Here is a 17,116-nt window from a genome sequence, read left to right as displayed (position 1 = left end):
TTGTAATGCCTATATAAAATAAAACTCTCTTTTTTTTGATGTCATTAACAATTGGATCTTAGGGCACCTGGCCAACTCGGGAACCTGCATCACTCATGCCTGTCTTCACATCGGAAGCACAGCAAACACAGCAGGGAAGAGGCTATGCACTTCCATGCCATGACCACTAGACTCAAAAGCAGTTACTTCCCCCAAGTCATCAGCTTGATCAACACCTCCGTCCACTAACCCACCCCTCCACCACTGATTATACATCTCCTAGTGCCACTTCATGTACATACAATTAGTCTATGTATTTAACAGTTACCTATACATTATATTTTATAGAATTGCTTTTGTAATTATATTTATTGTGTTTTCTTTTGTTTTTTAAATTATTGTGTTTTTTTTATGCTGCATCAGATCCAGAGTAACAGTTATTTCATCCCTCTTAACACGTGTACTGGAGGATGATATTAAACAATTTTGAATCCTTGCCATACTGTCTCCATCTCTCTCTTTTTTAAAAATCTACCTCTTTGATCAAGCTCTTGGTCACTGGTTCTGATACTTCCATCGTGGTTTGATTAAGCTTCTGTGAAGCAATTTATGCAAGTAATTGTTAAATTACAAACATTCAAAACAGGAGACTAACAAAGCTCACAAAGACGCATAGTACGTGGGTACAAAGAAATTACAACAAAGAAGTCAATGCAATATTAAAGGGAAATCAAACAGTCAATTTGCAGTTATATTCAGCTTCAGAGAACTTTTACAATGTAAACGTATCCCCATTTCTGAAAAAGGAATCAGTGAATCTTATTTTATTGTTAAAGCAGTCTGGATTTCCAGAATGCAAACTTAATAAGCAGTTTCGTGAAAGGAGCATCTAAAACAATGAATAAGAATATACTCATTTTACTGGCAGACCTTAGTACAATTTGGACTTTGAACCAACATTTAATTACTATTTTTGCTCCAACTAATTATATATACAAGAATACTGCGACACATCAAATTAAATAGCTATCATGATACAGGTAAAACAAATGTGTAGTTCATAGAGAAGCTCTTGTTCTCACCGATTACAGTCAGATGTGCGCTGGCAGTGATGCTTGTGACCACATTCGTGGCGACACATTCCCATTGTCCATGGTCCTCTTTGCTGAGAGCTTTGAATTGTAGGCTGCCGCTCGGAAGGATGTTGTGCTTGCTTTTACTGGGCTTCCCTACCTTTAAACAGACAACAAACCAAAGAGATACTTCAAACCAAGCTAACTAATGCCAACTGTCCCAGGTCATTCTGTTCATTCAGCACTTTACATACTGTAATTGTTTTACAATTGACATGCTTACATTGCTATACCAACTCAAGGTGCCTGAGAGTATATCTCAGCTAATCAGGTAGATAGATAGATAGATATACTTTGTTGATCTCGAGGGAAATTGGGTTTCGTTACAGCCGCACCAACCAAGAACAGAGCGTAAGTATAGCAATACAAAAAACCCCAACAGTCAAACAACAAAATGCAAAACTATGCCAGATGGAAAATAAGTCCAGGACCAGTCTATTGGCTCAGGGTGTCTGACCCTCCACGGGAGGAGTTGCAAGCTCGATGGCCACAGGCAGGAACGACCTCCCGTGCCGCTCAGTGTTGTATCTCGGTGGAATAGTCACTGCTGTGATAAATGCAACAATGAAGTACAACAAAGCTCTACAACCAGTGATGAGGATAATTGACCAAATGATCTATTCTTTGGCAGCCTTGCTTGAGTTTATAACTTTCACCAAGAAAGTGGGAGAACATCTACTTCTCCCCAAGTAGTATTCAGCATCTTCCCAACCCAACTGAAAAATATAAAACTTGGTACTTTACCATGTAGATAAAAGCAGAAACTGCTGGAGATTCTCAGGAGATTAGGCATCATCCATGGAGATGGAAACAAAGTGGCTCAGTTTAATGGCTTGATCATTCATAATTGGACCACCTTTCTGCTTTCAGCTCCACCTGCCTCCACATCCAACACATTAACCTGTATCAAACCAGCCTGCATAAGCACATGTTCCTCTCCCTCTCAACATCGCAAGAGTACTATTTCCTCTCAGTCACTTGGATCACTTCTCTTCATCATATTAACAGAACCCAATCCTTTTCCCATACAAGTGTAAAAGAGTTGGAGCTGCGATGCTCAGGCAGGTACAGAAGCAGAAAAATGGGAGAATGAGGAAAAGTGAGGTATTTGGATAGGAGAAGTGATTAATGTTAAAATGGTTATGAGACAATGTGGACCTATGTGCTGAAAAGGCTTTCATTGGATGTGCTGCCATTGCAGGAAGCTGTAGGTCTATGTCTTGGGTACGAGAGGTGCTGTGTAATGAGATTACAAGGAGAAAGGAAAAGGAAATTGCCCTTTAAACTCACGGGGAGCATAGGCCATCAATTTTTTGCTGTTGATGTTTCTGTAGCAGGCAATTTCTTTTTTTACGAGGTCGAGTTACTAGCTCGATGCTCAACCCAGCACGGATGCCTGCAACTTTCTAACTTGTATGTCTTTGGGATGTGGGAGGAAACTGGAGCACAAAGTTAATGTGACAACGTTATTACTTTGTAAACATTAAACCCTTTCACCAGAATATCTGGCTCAATAAGCAGATGATAACAATATATAGAGTCATTTTCATTCAGATGTAGGAATGTATTTTGTTTTGTGATATTAAAATTGAAATTAATAAGAAATATTGATGAATATATACACATAAGCAAAATTGTTTAGGAAATCAAATTTTCTTTTGACTCGGGGAAACTTGATTATTCTTGCTCATTTGAAAACCTTGATCATTTCATTTTTGAGTTGCACAGAGAAAGAAACATTAAAACCAATAAGTGGATATGATTCCCAAAGCTTCCATTTTGCTGTGGAAAATTCCTGGCAGATGCTTACTGTATATGAGGGAAGGAGCAATGCTTGGGAATGGGATCCATCAACATTCCTTATTAATTTCAATCATTTTAACAGCACAAAGCAAATCAAGTTTATTGTCACTTAACTATATACCATCAAACTAGATGTTTCTCTGACCAAAGGTGTAAAGCACTGTAGTACACATAAAACATAATAACTTATGTAAGGATGAAATCTACAGATGGATTACATGTAAATAAACAAAATAAAGTGCATAAATTAAATACTGTAAGGTACAGAACAGATTAACCAGTGACACTTCAAATGCAATGCGGCTGGGAGTTCAGAAGCCAAATGGCCTGAGGGAAGAAATTGTTTCCCATCCTGACCATTCTTGTTTTTATGCATCGGACTCTCTTGCCGCATTGTAGAAAGTCAAAGAGGATGCTGGATGGATGGGTGGGAGGCATCCTTGATAAACCAAGGTCCCAGAGTATGCAGCGCTCCTGATAAATATCCCCAAAGGATGGTAGGGAGATTCCTATAATCCTCTCAGCTATTCTCAATGTTCTTTGTAGGGACTTCTGGTCTGGTTCAATAATCTTAATATCACAACAGACCTCAGATAGTCAGGATACACAACCACTCCACTCTCCCCATCATCCTCAACAGGGGTGCTCCCCAGGGCTGTGTGCTGAACCCACTGCTGTACACCCTGCTCAGACATGACCGCACGGTCAAAACCTTGCCAATCACCTTGCCAAGTTTGCTGATGACACGACAGTGGTGGGGCTCATCACCAACAATGATGAGACGGCCTATAGAGCAGAGGTATAAGAGCTCGAGGCCCGGCGCCAGGAAAATAACCTCTTCCTCAATGTCAGTTTGACAAAGGAGATTGTTATCGACTTCAGGAGAACTCGCACCATTCACCCCCCCACCCCCCACCCTCCCCCACCACCAGCTTTTTGCATCAGTGACACAGCAGTGGAAACTATGAGCAGTTTCAAACTCCTGGGAATGCACACCTCACACAACCTCTCATGGTCCCAGAACAAATCCTATGAATCAGGAAAGCTCATCAATACGTCTACTTTCTGAGGAGGCTGAAGAGAGCTGGACTTTGTGCATCTACACTCGCGTCATTCTACAGATGTGCAGTGGAGAGCAGCCTAACAAGCTTCGTCACTGCATGGTACGTACGGAAACTGTACTGCGGTGGTCAGGAAGGCTGACTAAGTCAGGAAGATGGTCAGGATGGGTAGTCAAACTGCCCAACGCATCACCGGCACCAGCCTACCCACCGTCAAAAACCTAGATACAGAAAGGTGCCCGAAAAGGGCCAGTAACGTCACTCGCCCTGCTCATGGAGTGCTCGTCCCACTCCCATCAGGGAGGAGGTTACGTAGTTTCCACAACAGGACCACCAGACTCAAAAATGGTTACTTTCCCCGAGCAGTAAGGCTGATCAACACCTCCACCCACTAACCCACCCCTCCACACCCCTACAACCATGACATTATCATTTCCTGTCAAAGTCACCTCATGTACAGACACACTCCTGTACGAAGCATCACTTCATGGACATACAATCAATGTATATGAGCTACCTTACATTTATATTTTGTGATTTTTATAATTGTGTTCTTTATCTTACTGTGTTTTTTTTGTGCTGGTTCGGATTCGGAGTAACAATTATTTTGTCTCCTTTCCACTTGTGTACCAGAAATGACATTAAAAAGGCGGTTTCCTTAACTCTCTTCCAGATATCTAGTCATCATTAATATATCCCTCATTGTTAGCGAGCACACAGAAAGTGGAAATTATTTCTGCCTGTCCACTCAACTTTTTTCAATGAGCCAGCTAGCCATGTCAATTTAATCTCCTTGCACTGACTTGATACAGAAACAGACAATGCTCAAAACACTCATCAAGTCAGGCTGTCCCCATGGATAGAGAAATCAGTTAACAGTTTAGATTAATGACATCTCAGTGAAAGTGGGGAAACTGATAGATCAGCAGGTTTTAAGACACAAAATGTGAGAAGGAAGAACGAATAGGAATCCCCGTGACGATTTGACAAAATAAGGTGAGATTTTGTAAAGACGCGAAGGAAGGAAGCAAAATCACTGTCTGAAATTAGCATCTGGACGCTGGATATCTGACATGGAAACTTGGGATATTATGTGGCTAAGGTTGTTGAATTCCATACTGGTTCCAGAAGAGCATAATTTGTCTAATCATAATATCAGATGCAGTTCCTCACGCTTACATCAAGCTTCAATGGGACAGTGCAGGAAATCAAGGACAGAGATCAGTGTGGGAGTCAGAAGGAGCATTAAAGTGATAAGTGATTAGAAGCTCAGAATCACCCTTTCAACTGATCTAAAGTATTCTATAAAGTAGTTACCACATCTGCGTTTGGCCTCCCCAATGTACATGGGATCAGTGAGTACTGTAGCTCGTATAGTGTAGACTTGATAGTTGAAAAGGTTGGGAACAACTTTAAGAGGCCTGAATCCTTTAACAGCAGCAGAGAATCAGATCCGCATCCCAAAGAGCACCGATGAGCATTTTTCTCCAACAAAAACTGAATGCTCGGTGTTTTCCTGCTCCCTGAAGCAGATGAACAGGCAGATGGGTTCCGACAAACACGCAGATTACACTTTCAAAATTTTAGAATTGATTACAAAACAGATTCCATTTCTTTTTGCTCCCTGCTGCACCTTTATTCCTGCTTCTCAAAACAACCATTTGAGATTTTTTTTCTTTAAATAGACAGTGATTTTCAGCTTTTTAATTCACTTGGAATCCAAAGCCGTATTGGAAAATCACCCAGGGGGAAGATGGAAAAAAATCAGTACTTAAAAATAAACTAGCATGGCATACAATTATGTTCTCTCCTCCTGGGAATGCAGAAAACAATATTGACTATCTTTTCAGCTAATTTACAGTCAAGAAGCATTCAGGTAATTGTATAAACATCTAGGACACATTTCAAATCTCAATGCACAAAATTTCAATCTGCGCAAATTCCCCAAAGCCCTTTTTATGTGATAGAAAAATGGGTTTAATGCAGGAGAGAAATGATCCCTTGTCTTAGCAGCCATTTATATGCTCAGTTTGAAATGAACATTTTTCCTGTTTATTACACCTGATGCTCTTAACTTTTAACCTCTTATGTTAATGTATACCATTAGCATTTATTCCGCATGATATAAAATTGAAAGAATTGTCTTCCAGACGCAAACAAAACTTTGACATTTATCGTGGATTGTTGGCTTTCAAAAAGTGATGGATACATCCCACTCCATCACAGTAAAAGCCCTCCCCACCATTAAGAACCTCTACGGAGAGCACCGAGACAAAAGCAGTATCCATTCTGAAAGACTCCCACCATCCAGGCCATGCTCCTTTTGCTGCTACCATTAGGAAGAAAGTACAGGAGCCTCAGATCGCACACCACCAGGATTAGGAACGGTTATTACCCTTCATCCATCAGGCTCCTAAACCAGAGTGGATAACTTCACTCACCACAACACTGAACTGATCACTGAACAGAACCAAAGGATTCACTTTCAAGGACTCTACAACTTATGTTCTCAGTATTATTTGTCTGTTTGTCTGTTTATTTATTTACTTACTTATCTTATATTTGCACAGATTGTCTTCTTTTGCACTTGGCTGCCTGTTAGTCTTTGTGTGTGTTTTTTTCATTGAGTCTATTGTATTTCTTTGTTTTACTGTGAATGCCTGTGAGAAAATGAATCTCAGGGTAGTATATGGTGACATATCCATACTTTGATCGTAAATTTACATTGAAATTTGAACTAAAGACTTCATTTAATAGATATTTGGGGTGGCATGGTAGCGTAGTGGTTAGCACAACGCTTTACAGTACAGACGACCAGGGTTCATTTCCAGCTGCTGCCTATAAGGAGTTTGTATATTCTCCCCGTGACCATGTGGGTTTCCTCCAAATGTTCTGGTTTCCTCCCACAGTCCAAAGACATACCAGTTGGTAGGTTAATTAGTCATTGTCCCTTGATTAAACTAGGATTAGATCGTGGGGTTGCTGGGTAGTGAAGCTCGAAGAGTTGGAATGGCCTATTCCATGCTGTATCACAGTCAAAAAATAAGAATTTAGATAGACACTTGAATAGGCAAGGCATTGAAGGACATGGAGCTAATGTAGCATTGTGTGGTGGGCTGAAGGGCCTGTTCCTGTCCTTATTGCAAAGACTGATTAGCATGTAAATAAAAGATTAAAGGATCAGGGAAGATGTGCATTGAAGGAGGGCGTGTTAGAGTGAGTAGTTGAAAAGAACAGCAGTAAGAGAAAGCCAAATGGCCTCTCCAGCCTCATCTACCATTCAACATGATCATGGCTGATCTGATTATTGACTTAAAATCTATTTTCTGAATAACCTTGATGACTCATGATTCCCCTGCAAAAATAGATCTGTCCTAAGCTTGAACGTTTTGAAATGTGTCAGTATTCACAGCTCTCTGGGGTAGAGAGTTGTAAAGATTCACTACCGCCAGAGAAGAAATTCATCCTGATCTTAGCTTTTACAAGTTGTCTTCTTACCTGAATTTTAAAGCATAAAAATGGAAAATGTTGGAAACAAATAGAAGGAGAGGTGGTATCTATCGTTAGAGAAATGAATAAGTTTTCATGCTGCCAATGTTTCACGTTTTTATTTCAGAATCTCAATATAGGAAGGCAACTTGTAAAACATGACAAACTGCAGTTTTTTGATTTTCATTCACCAAGATTACACTTCTGTTAGATCAGCTTTCATTCCTCTAAGCTCCTGTGAGTATAGGCTCAAATCCATTCAATCTTTCCTCATAAAATAACTCATTTGTCCCAATAATCAATCCTCTCTGAACTGCACCAACGTCCAAGGCTTGGAAATCCTCTATTAAATACAGAGACCAAAATTATATGTGTGGAAAGCCTTCCCTATTCCACCCCTGGCATTGAAGCATCCCATTTACCTTCCGCGTTAATTGCTCCTTTTTTTATTTTTTGTTCCACTTTTTCTTACTTCATATTCCATTGGTCATCATTTCTCCATTCAATTAACCAGCCTGTAACCCTTTGCCAACTGCTGTTTCATCCTCAGAGCTTGCCTGCCCATTTGTTTTTGTATCTTTAGCAAACATAGAGGCAATATACTCAATCCCTTATCATTCCTTAATATAAATTGTAAATATACGATGCACCGGAGGAGCACCTTACTACTTAAAGCTTACTAATCTGAAAGTGATCCATTATACCTGGTGCCACTTATTATGAGTTCGCCAGTCCTCCATCCATGCAAGTAGATTACCTTCAACATAATAAAACTTACCATTGTACCATGACTTTCCATGCAGCCCCTTATTAAAAGCCTTAAGGAAATCTTAAGTCATATTGTCTCCTTCCTCTGTATCTACACTTAGTTAAAGAACTCAAGTGCAAACGATCTGTGGTTTCCATTCTATTTATAACTTTCTTGCCTCCTTTCTTACAGACTTGAGCTGTTGTGCAGCACCTGAGCTGAAGTACCTCAGCCAAGTGACCAGTTTTCAAATGAAATCCAGGTTGACATTAAACGCTGAGGCAACATTTTTTTAGATGAAAGGGTAAACTGAAATCCCACCCATCTTAAAGCAACATGAAGTATCTCAAGGCAAAAATGACAGGGAAGATCCATTATCTTATTCAATTATCATCCCTTAAACAAGGTCTAATCAAAGTTCAAAGCAAATGTATTATCAAAGTAAATATACAGTGCCTGTAAAAGTACACAGCACCCCCCCCCGAAGTTTTTCATGTTTATTGTTTTACGGCATTGAATCATAGCGGATTTAATTTGACTTTTTTGACATTGATCAACAGAAAAGACTTTTTCATGTCAAAGTGAAAACAAATTGGTCTAAATTTATTACAATTATTAAACACAAAATACTTGATTGCATAATTATTCACCCCCTTCAAGTCAGTGTTTAGTAGATGCACTTTCGACAGCAATTGCAACCTTCAGTCTATGTGGATTGGTCTCTAATGGCTTTGTACATCTGGACACTGCAATTTTCCCCTATTCTTCTTTATAAAACTGCTCAAACTCTGTCAGATTGCATGGGGATCATGAGGGAACAGTCCTTTTCAAGTCCAGCCACAAATTCTCAATTGGATTGAGATCTGGACTCTGACATGGCCACTCCAGGACATTAAGTTAGTTGTTTTTAGGGCATTCCTGTGTAGCTTTGGCTTGATGCTTGGGGTCATTGTCTTGCTGGAAAAGAAATTTTCTCCCAAGTCAAAGTTCTCTTGCAGACTGCATCAGGTTTTCCTCCAGGATTTCCCTGTATTTTGCTGCATTCATTTTACCCTCTACCTTCACAAGTCTTCCAGGGCCTGCTGCAGTGAAGCATTCCCACAGCATGATGCAAACACAATAGGGAGAAAGCACACTTCAATATCACTTGCATAAGACTAATTTGAGAATGCATGATCTGCTAATAGTATGGACCCAGGTGTCAGGGTGGAGATACGTCTCTTGAGTCACCTGTCCTCTAAAAACACTGCCCAGAAGAAGGCAATGGAAACCTCTTCTGTAGAAAGGTTTGCCAAGACCAACCATGGTCAAAATATTTACATCCTGATTCCAAATCTACCCTACCACTCTTCCCACCAAGCTCACCTCACATATTCAGTCCAATGTCATTATATGAGGGAATTCTCACCCAGTGGGCTTTGAACTTGCGATCATGAACTATCAAATGATTGAAAGCAAAGCAATTTATACGCCTCCCTGGGAGCTTTGTTGTATTAAGGAGAAAACAAAAGTTCTGATACCTTCCTCCAGGAGATTACGGGGAATGGATCACCTGCAGCAGCACATGGAATGACCAGTTCTCGGCCTACTTCCTGCCGATATTCCCAGCCTGGTAGCACCGTAAAGTAAGGGGGATCCTGGAAAACAGAAGCAGCCCGGTTATCTTCATAGATAACATTTTGTATTTATTGGCAAAGTACTAATCAGACAAAATAGAAGATTAAAAATAATGGTGCAGGAATTGTAGCATCTTTTTAATTCCCTGCTGTAATAATTCTCCTCCAAGAGGACCACATCCTTGTCACAGTTTGGAGGCTTACATGCATCAATGACCCGGAGAGCTACACTGGCTGGAGTCAGGGCTTTATGCTTTGGCTCTTGGTAGGGTCACCCATGCCAAACAGGTCAAAGGGTAGAGGTCAGACTAAGAGTGGTCCACCAGTCCTCCAGGTTCGGGGGGTTCAGCTCAGGGCTGACAACACTGACTGGTTAAACAAAATGGTTACAGAAACAGCAATGAAGAATCCTTCTACATTTGAGTGTGACAGTATTCCTGAGTCTCCACCCGGGACTTGTGTGAGTAGCGAAAACCAAGAGGAAGCTACTGAAGGAAGTCCTGAACACCGCCAGAGATGGGGGGCCTTCATTGTTGCCCTAAGCACCAGTGGCATAACAGGCAGTAAGTAAGTACATAAAATAATTATCAGTCCATGAACCTACTTTTCTTCTGCAGAACAGTTAAGGTAATGCTTCCAATCTAGATGATGATAGCTGCTTCATAAGCTTATGCATGCTGCTCATAAAGAAGTAATTACAATTCACCAAGTTTACAAAGGCACTTTATGTTATGAATATTGACAAAGGGATTCATAATGGATATAAAAAGATCAATGGATGACTTCAAAACAGAGAGCAAATAATAACTGTGCTCTTTGGTCTGGTTACTCTGGCTCTTGAACCTCACTTCATTTCAAATCAATACTTGTTCCTTGCTCTGAAAAATAAATGCCACTGGAAAATATTTAGAATGACATTGCTGTAAGTATCATTGTCAAGAAGTTCAGAAGTAAATTTAGTTCTCACTTAGAAGGTAAAGATAGTTAGTTAGTGAAGATATTCCCTCTTGCACATTTGCATTTATGGGTGATAATGTTGGTCACAGTCTTCCTACGTGGGGATGTAAGTACACGGCTCAGTTGACCACCTATCTCATCCTGGCAAACCTTCCTTTACACTGTGCCTTGAATGTAGGAAGATAGCCAAACCACTTCACAGCTTAGACTTGAACTGAAATATAAGGAACAATCAATGATGCGATCAAGGCGCTTACGAAGATTTAAACGTGGGGAAGATGAGGCAAGGGGATCTCATACTATTATAAACATTTTGCTAATTGTAAAGCAGACTAAAATGGGCTTGATGTTCATCCCCAAAATACAGCTTAGCAAAGGGGATCCTGTGAACACAGATTTTATATGACAAATAGTAATATTAGAACCATAAGCTCCCAATAATCACAGCAACTACTAGCAAACAGAATAAAATTGCAGGAAACCAATACTTCCTAACTTGCATTACTGAAATCTATGAGTAAAAGGATATTTACAATTCATTACTAGAGCATCATTTTACATTCACAAGAGAATATCGGCATGAGATTGTATTATCCAGGGAAATACAAGACACCCTTTTCTATCGGCTCTTCTACCTGTGGAGTGGTATAATATATAGTTTGCTCAAATGTATCTCATTATTCAAGTATGGTGATGAGGTGAGGCTTTTTAAAAACTTATTATCAATTACAAGGCAACATTTCTCCTGAAGGTCACTACTTAATCAAGGGATACAAGTGAAGAAAGATAATACATGGGAAGGCTTGAAAAGCAGGCGCAGAAATTGCTTGTAACTGATAGGTCACAGGAGTGTGGTATTCTGTTAAATTTGACTATAAGGACTGTCTCCTAACACTTGAAGTAGAACATCAAAGTTAAGAGTCTGGTTGTAAATAAATGAACAATTCCTCTTCAATACATGGTTCATGGAACAGTATGCATATCTTGGTAAAGTTCTCTGCTTTGAATTGCATGATCGATCGCATTGATGAAGCGGATGCACTGCATGCTGTCTGTGCTTCTTCTCTGCCTCTGAAATCTCTTCTGCCACTAGCCCATAGCTCAAGTATTCACACAGCTTTGTCAGATGGAATCATCACAAGAACAAGACTTTGATAATGACCAGAGTGAGTACTTGAAATGTTTCTCCCATTCTCCCTAGGAGTGCTTTCCTCCCTTATCCCGCTACAGAAAATCTCTCAAAATTAATCTATCAAAAGCTTTTTCACTTGGACATCTTCTACACTTTATTACACACAGATCTTGCAATATGGAAGCAAGTTTCCCATTTCATCAGTTTTTTCTTAAATGAGCTCTTCCAACTCATCCATTTCCCTTTCTGCATCCTCCCTGATGCAGTTGTCTACACTATCATCCACCATATTTTTAAAACAATGTGATTACTTAAAATTATCAGTTTAAATCCCAAGATATGAGTTGCTTGATCGTTACTGATCCGGCTGTTTTCACTATTGGTGATGCAGGAACAGCACCATGAACCATTTATCAAGGTATCATAGCATTTAACCAAAAAAACTAGTCATATCCAAAATCGGGAAAAGTTTTCTATTTGGAGGATTGGTACAGGTGAAGGAGTTGGTCATTATTTCTGACTTCATTTGGCTTGCAACTGAAGACAAAGTGCCTGCACTTCCTAAACTCACTTAATTGCTGCACTTAAAGGCCACAGATCGCAGGTGCATTGGAGTTCTATTTGTTTTTAGAGAGCTCACTATTGATACCAAGGTTAGTGTTTATGGCTTTTGATGCTAATTTATAGGACATTACTCCTTGTATTTCTATGACTGTAGATGTAAGTGATAGTTTAATGTGAGTGGGACCTTGCAGAGTGAACAGCTTATATTATACATATACAGACATTGCCTCAGGGAGGTGGTGGAGCCACATGCCACCAAATCTATTGGTTTAAAGAATCTCACAGTGAATGGTAGAACAAGCAGAAGTGATGGAACACTGATGTAAATGTTTTCTAGGGAGTGAACAATATTTTTCTGAGAGATCTTTTAAAATTTAGCTGTTGGTTGCAACTGTAAATATGATTGACCAGGTCAAATGTTTATTAAAAGGATTTAGACAGGTGCATGGAGAAGAAAACTTTATAGTGATATCGGCCAATCGCAGGAAAGTAGGACAAACTCAAGAAGGCAACTTGGTCAGTATGGATGAGATGGGCCAAAGGGCCTGTTTCTGTTATGGGTAACTCTATGATTGTTTCAAATCGTTCCAGAATATACAGCTTCCATTTTAACTGAATTGATGATCAGGGCAGAATGGCTGCCTGAGTGAGATCAGAGAAAATTCTACTCCATGAAGCTACAGGCAGGAATGGATTAATCAATTTGAGTTTACCTTAAGCACCAGTCGAGCAGGGCTAGATTGTCCCATGGTACCTAGAGCATTGTAAGGCATGCAGGTATAAGTGCCAAGAGCTTCTTCCGTGGATTCATCCAGTGCAATGGTCCCATCATTCAGCAAATTCCAACCACGAAACTATCGGAAAAAGTTACTGTAAATAAGGAACTCCAGCCAACCACGATATAATCAGAACATCTTACTAAGGTGGCATTGTAATCAATAAAATTGTACTATGTAAAGTTTTGAATAAAAATTTGCTAGCAATATTGAATAGGAATAGAATAGGCTAGAAATACTTAGCAGACCAGGCAGCATCTGTGGAGTGAGAAACAGAGAAAAAATATTACTGGTTAAAGACCCTTTACTAAAACCATTTTTAAATTGGCACACATACTACTTCTGTAAGGATTATGGAGAATAATCCTCTTTCAGTTCAATGGCTGGGCTTTTCATTAAGCTTTGCTCACTGCAGTATAAAAACTATCAAGTGCTCCTTGGTTTAGGTGGAAGTACGTTCGCCTCTGGTCAAACCTCACTGCAGGACCTAAACACGTTATCTAAGATGAGACTTCAAATGAGCTGTAAATCTGAAGTGTAATCTGTTACAGATGGACAAGAAAAGATCCCATGACAACTTTATTGCAGAGTAGCAGGTTTCCCAGATGCCCACATTTTCACCATTGAACAGCAGTGGAACTGGTGAATTAGGCTATTCACCTCACTCTCAGCTGAAAGGTCCTGCTATTTTACAGCACAAAAATGATGCTTGATTTCTTCTTCATAAGTAATTAATTAGTTGAGAGACATATAGAAATGTACTGAGGAGTAACACAAAAATACATTTTTCTTCCTTTGCATTCAGTTTACTTAGCTAAATTGCAGGACTTTGGCATGGTAAAAAGGGTTGGTCCATCGGAAGCCCCAGAGTATTCTGCAGCTACAAGTGATTCAAGGAATGTGGTTATGTTTTGCATTTTAGTTTAATGTTGTGAAGCACTGGGAGCTAGCAACATGCAGATTTAAGTTTATTAAAAATATTGTTTAGATTTAAATTTCATTCTCAGAATGCAACTTGATAGCAAATAAATTAGTCCCCCCTCCCACTTTATGGACAGAACTTTGAGGAGAGAGGAGAAACAAAATCCAAAATATTTAATTTGTGAGAATTTTAAATTGGAAAACTATTTTTGAATCATTAGATTTGCAAAATTGCACTAATTGGTCCCATTTCCTACAAATTACTTGGATTATTGCCAATTATGATCTTAAGATGCCAGTTGGTTATATAGGGCAATTGTCGTCTCTTATGTTACTGTCATTCACCTCAATGGAAATAGGGAAATAGATCCTTAAATGTCTCAACATCTGGCAAAATGTCACTTCTTATTCCTGTTGGCAATCATAAAGAATGAAGACAAAACAAATCACTCCAGAACTTGATTATTAAAACACCCTTCAGGGACTACTTACATTAAATGAGAGCCGTGGAATAAACTGTTCTATTTCAGTTTCACTTCTAAATAGATTACAAAATATTTGTTACTGGAATGGATTCAATGGGCTGAATGGCCTCCAACTGTGCATTAACTTTCACTGGGTCAGCCCCAACAGAAACACAGAAGACTTGATGAGTATTTTTAATGTGCAGGAAAGGTTTATTAATTATTCCAGAATATTTAAATGTTAAGGAGCAGCATATACTCAGTGGCCACTTTATTAGGTACAGAAGTAAAACCCAGTGTTATCATCTGCTGCTGTAGCCCATCCACTTCAAGGTTTGACGTGCTGTGCATTCAGAGATGCTCTTCTGCACAGCACTGTGTCATTATTTGAGTTACTGTCGCCTTCCTGTCAGCTTGAACCAGTCTGGCCGTTCTACTCTGACCTCTCTCGTTAACAAGGCAATTTCACCCACAGGACTGCCGCTCACTGGATGTGTTTTTTTTTGTTTTCTGCATTATTCTCTATTCTCTGTAAACTGTAAAGATTGTTGTGCATGAAAATCCCAGGAGAGCAGCAGTTTCTGAGATACTCAAGCCATCCCATCTGGCATCAACAATCATTACACAGTCACATTACTTAGATCATGTTTCTTCCCCCCCCCATTCTGATACTTGGACTGAACAACAACTGAACCTCTTGACCATGTTGGCGTACTTTTAGGCATTGAGTTGCTGCCAGGTGATTGGCTAATTAGATATTTGATTTACAAGCAGGTGTACAGGTGTACCTGATAAAGTGGCTACTGATTGAAGAAGATTATACATACATAATTAATCGCAGAATATTGGAAAGTTAAGGCAGAGGGGCATTGTGTCTATACCAAACAAAAAAAAAGCTCTTTAGAATGATCTCACTTCTTGGTTCATAGCCCTGGAAATTACAGCGTCCAAAAAAATTGCAAAAGTGATGAGGGTTTCTGCCTTCTCTTCAGTCAATGGGTCCGGGACTCCAATGCATTTGTGGGTAATTAAAATAAAATCCTCCTATCATATACTATCAAAGAGTTAAAATATATTTTGACAAATGATCTGATTTAATTAACAGCTATTGATCCACAACTCATTTGATTGCCTTATTTCTTTTAATTTTACAAAATGGCTTCTCTATACTAAAAAAAAACAATGCGGTAGCACAGTGGAAGAGTTTATACTTTGGAACCTTATCAGGAATGAAATTGTGAAGAACTTTACTGGAGATTTATTATTTCTCAGTATATTTGATGCTTAACGGTAGATAATGTGAGTTTGTAGAAGATGGCTACACGAGTCACTTTGATCTTTGGAAAATTATTTAGACTACAGTGATATATATATGTATTTTATACAAAAAACTGAACATATATGTGTTTTCTCCCCTGATTTGTTTAATGTGTACAGTGAAACAATATTACAAAAAACAAGAGACATCTTGGGTATCAAAGTTGGTGGTGAAAACATCAATAATTTCAGATATGCGGATGACACTGTGTTAATTGCAAGTACGGAGGAAGAACTACAAAACTTAATTGATATAGTTGTTGATGAAAGTGCAAAAATGGGTCTATCTATCAATTGCAAAAAGACAGAATGTATGGTGATATCCAAAACGAAGGAGAATCCTATCTGCAGGCTGAGAATAAACGGGGAAGACATAAAACAAGTATAGAACTTTTGCTTCTTAGGAAGCTGGGTGACATCAGATGGCAGGTGCGACATGGACATCAAAACATATTGAAACATATAAGATTATTAAGGGATTGGACACGCTGGAGGCAGGAAGCATGTTCCCGCTGATGGGTGAGTCCAGAACCAGAGGCCACAGTTTAAGAATAAGGGGTAGGCCATTTAGAACAGAGTTGAGGAAAAACTTTTTCACCCAGAGAGTGGTGGGTATGTGGAATCCTCTGCCCCAGAAGGCAGTGGAGGCCAAGTCTCTGTTGCTTTCAAGAAAGAGATGGATAGAGCTCTTAAAGATAGCGGAATCAAAGGTTATGGGGATAAGGCAGGAACTGGATACTGATTGTGGATGATTAGCCATGATCACAGTGAATGGCGGTGCTGGCTTAAAGGGCCGAATGGCCTACTCCTGCACCTATTGTCTATTGTCTATTAAAAAAAGAATAGGGATGGCAAAAGACACCTTTACAAGAATGAAGAGTATACTAGCCAATACTAAACTAGGCATGACAACCCGCCTCAGAGTACTGGAATGTTACGTTTATCCAGTTATGTTGTATGGCTCAGAATGTTGGACAATATCTAGTAACGTGAGGAAATGAATTGTAGCAGCAGAGATGTGGTTTTTGAGGAGGATGCAAAGAATATCATGGATGAAACGAATATTTAATGAGGATGTCATGAACAGAGCAAGCACAAAAAGAGAAATAATGTATGAGATCATGAAAAGGCAATGTAACTTCATTGGACATGTGAT

General features: G+C 39.4%; 1 protein-coding gene across 3 annotated transcripts in view; it reads right to left on the bottom strand.

Moving 5' to 3' along the window:
• Positions 1-17,116, bottom strand: part of igsf9bb (immunoglobulin superfamily, member 9Bb) — a 749,555-nt gene that overhangs the window by 117,867 nt on the left and 614,572 nt on the right. For all 3 annotated transcript variants that reach the window (XM_072238319.1, XM_072238320.1, XM_072238321.1), the window contains exons 9-11: positions 13,196-13,336; positions 9,734-9,850; positions 1,062-1,212 (exon numbers count right to left, since the gene is read on the bottom strand). In XM_072238319.1, the coding sequence (XP_072094420.1) occupies positions 1,062-1,212; positions 9,734-9,850; positions 13,196-13,336 (409 nt within the window). The remainder of the gene's footprint in view (positions 1-1,061; positions 1,213-9,733; positions 9,851-13,195; positions 13,337-17,116) is intronic.

Source organism: Mobula birostris, chromosome 20 (assembly GCF_030028105.1).
Source record: "Mobula birostris isolate sMobBir1 chromosome 20, sMobBir1.hap1, whole genome shotgun sequence".
NCBI classification, from domain to species: Eukaryota; Metazoa; Chordata; class Chondrichthyes; order Myliobatiformes; family Myliobatidae; genus Mobula; species Mobula birostris.
The sequence above is the reverse complement of the archived record's forward strand: the minus strand, read 5'-3'. Positions and strand labels throughout refer to the sequence as shown.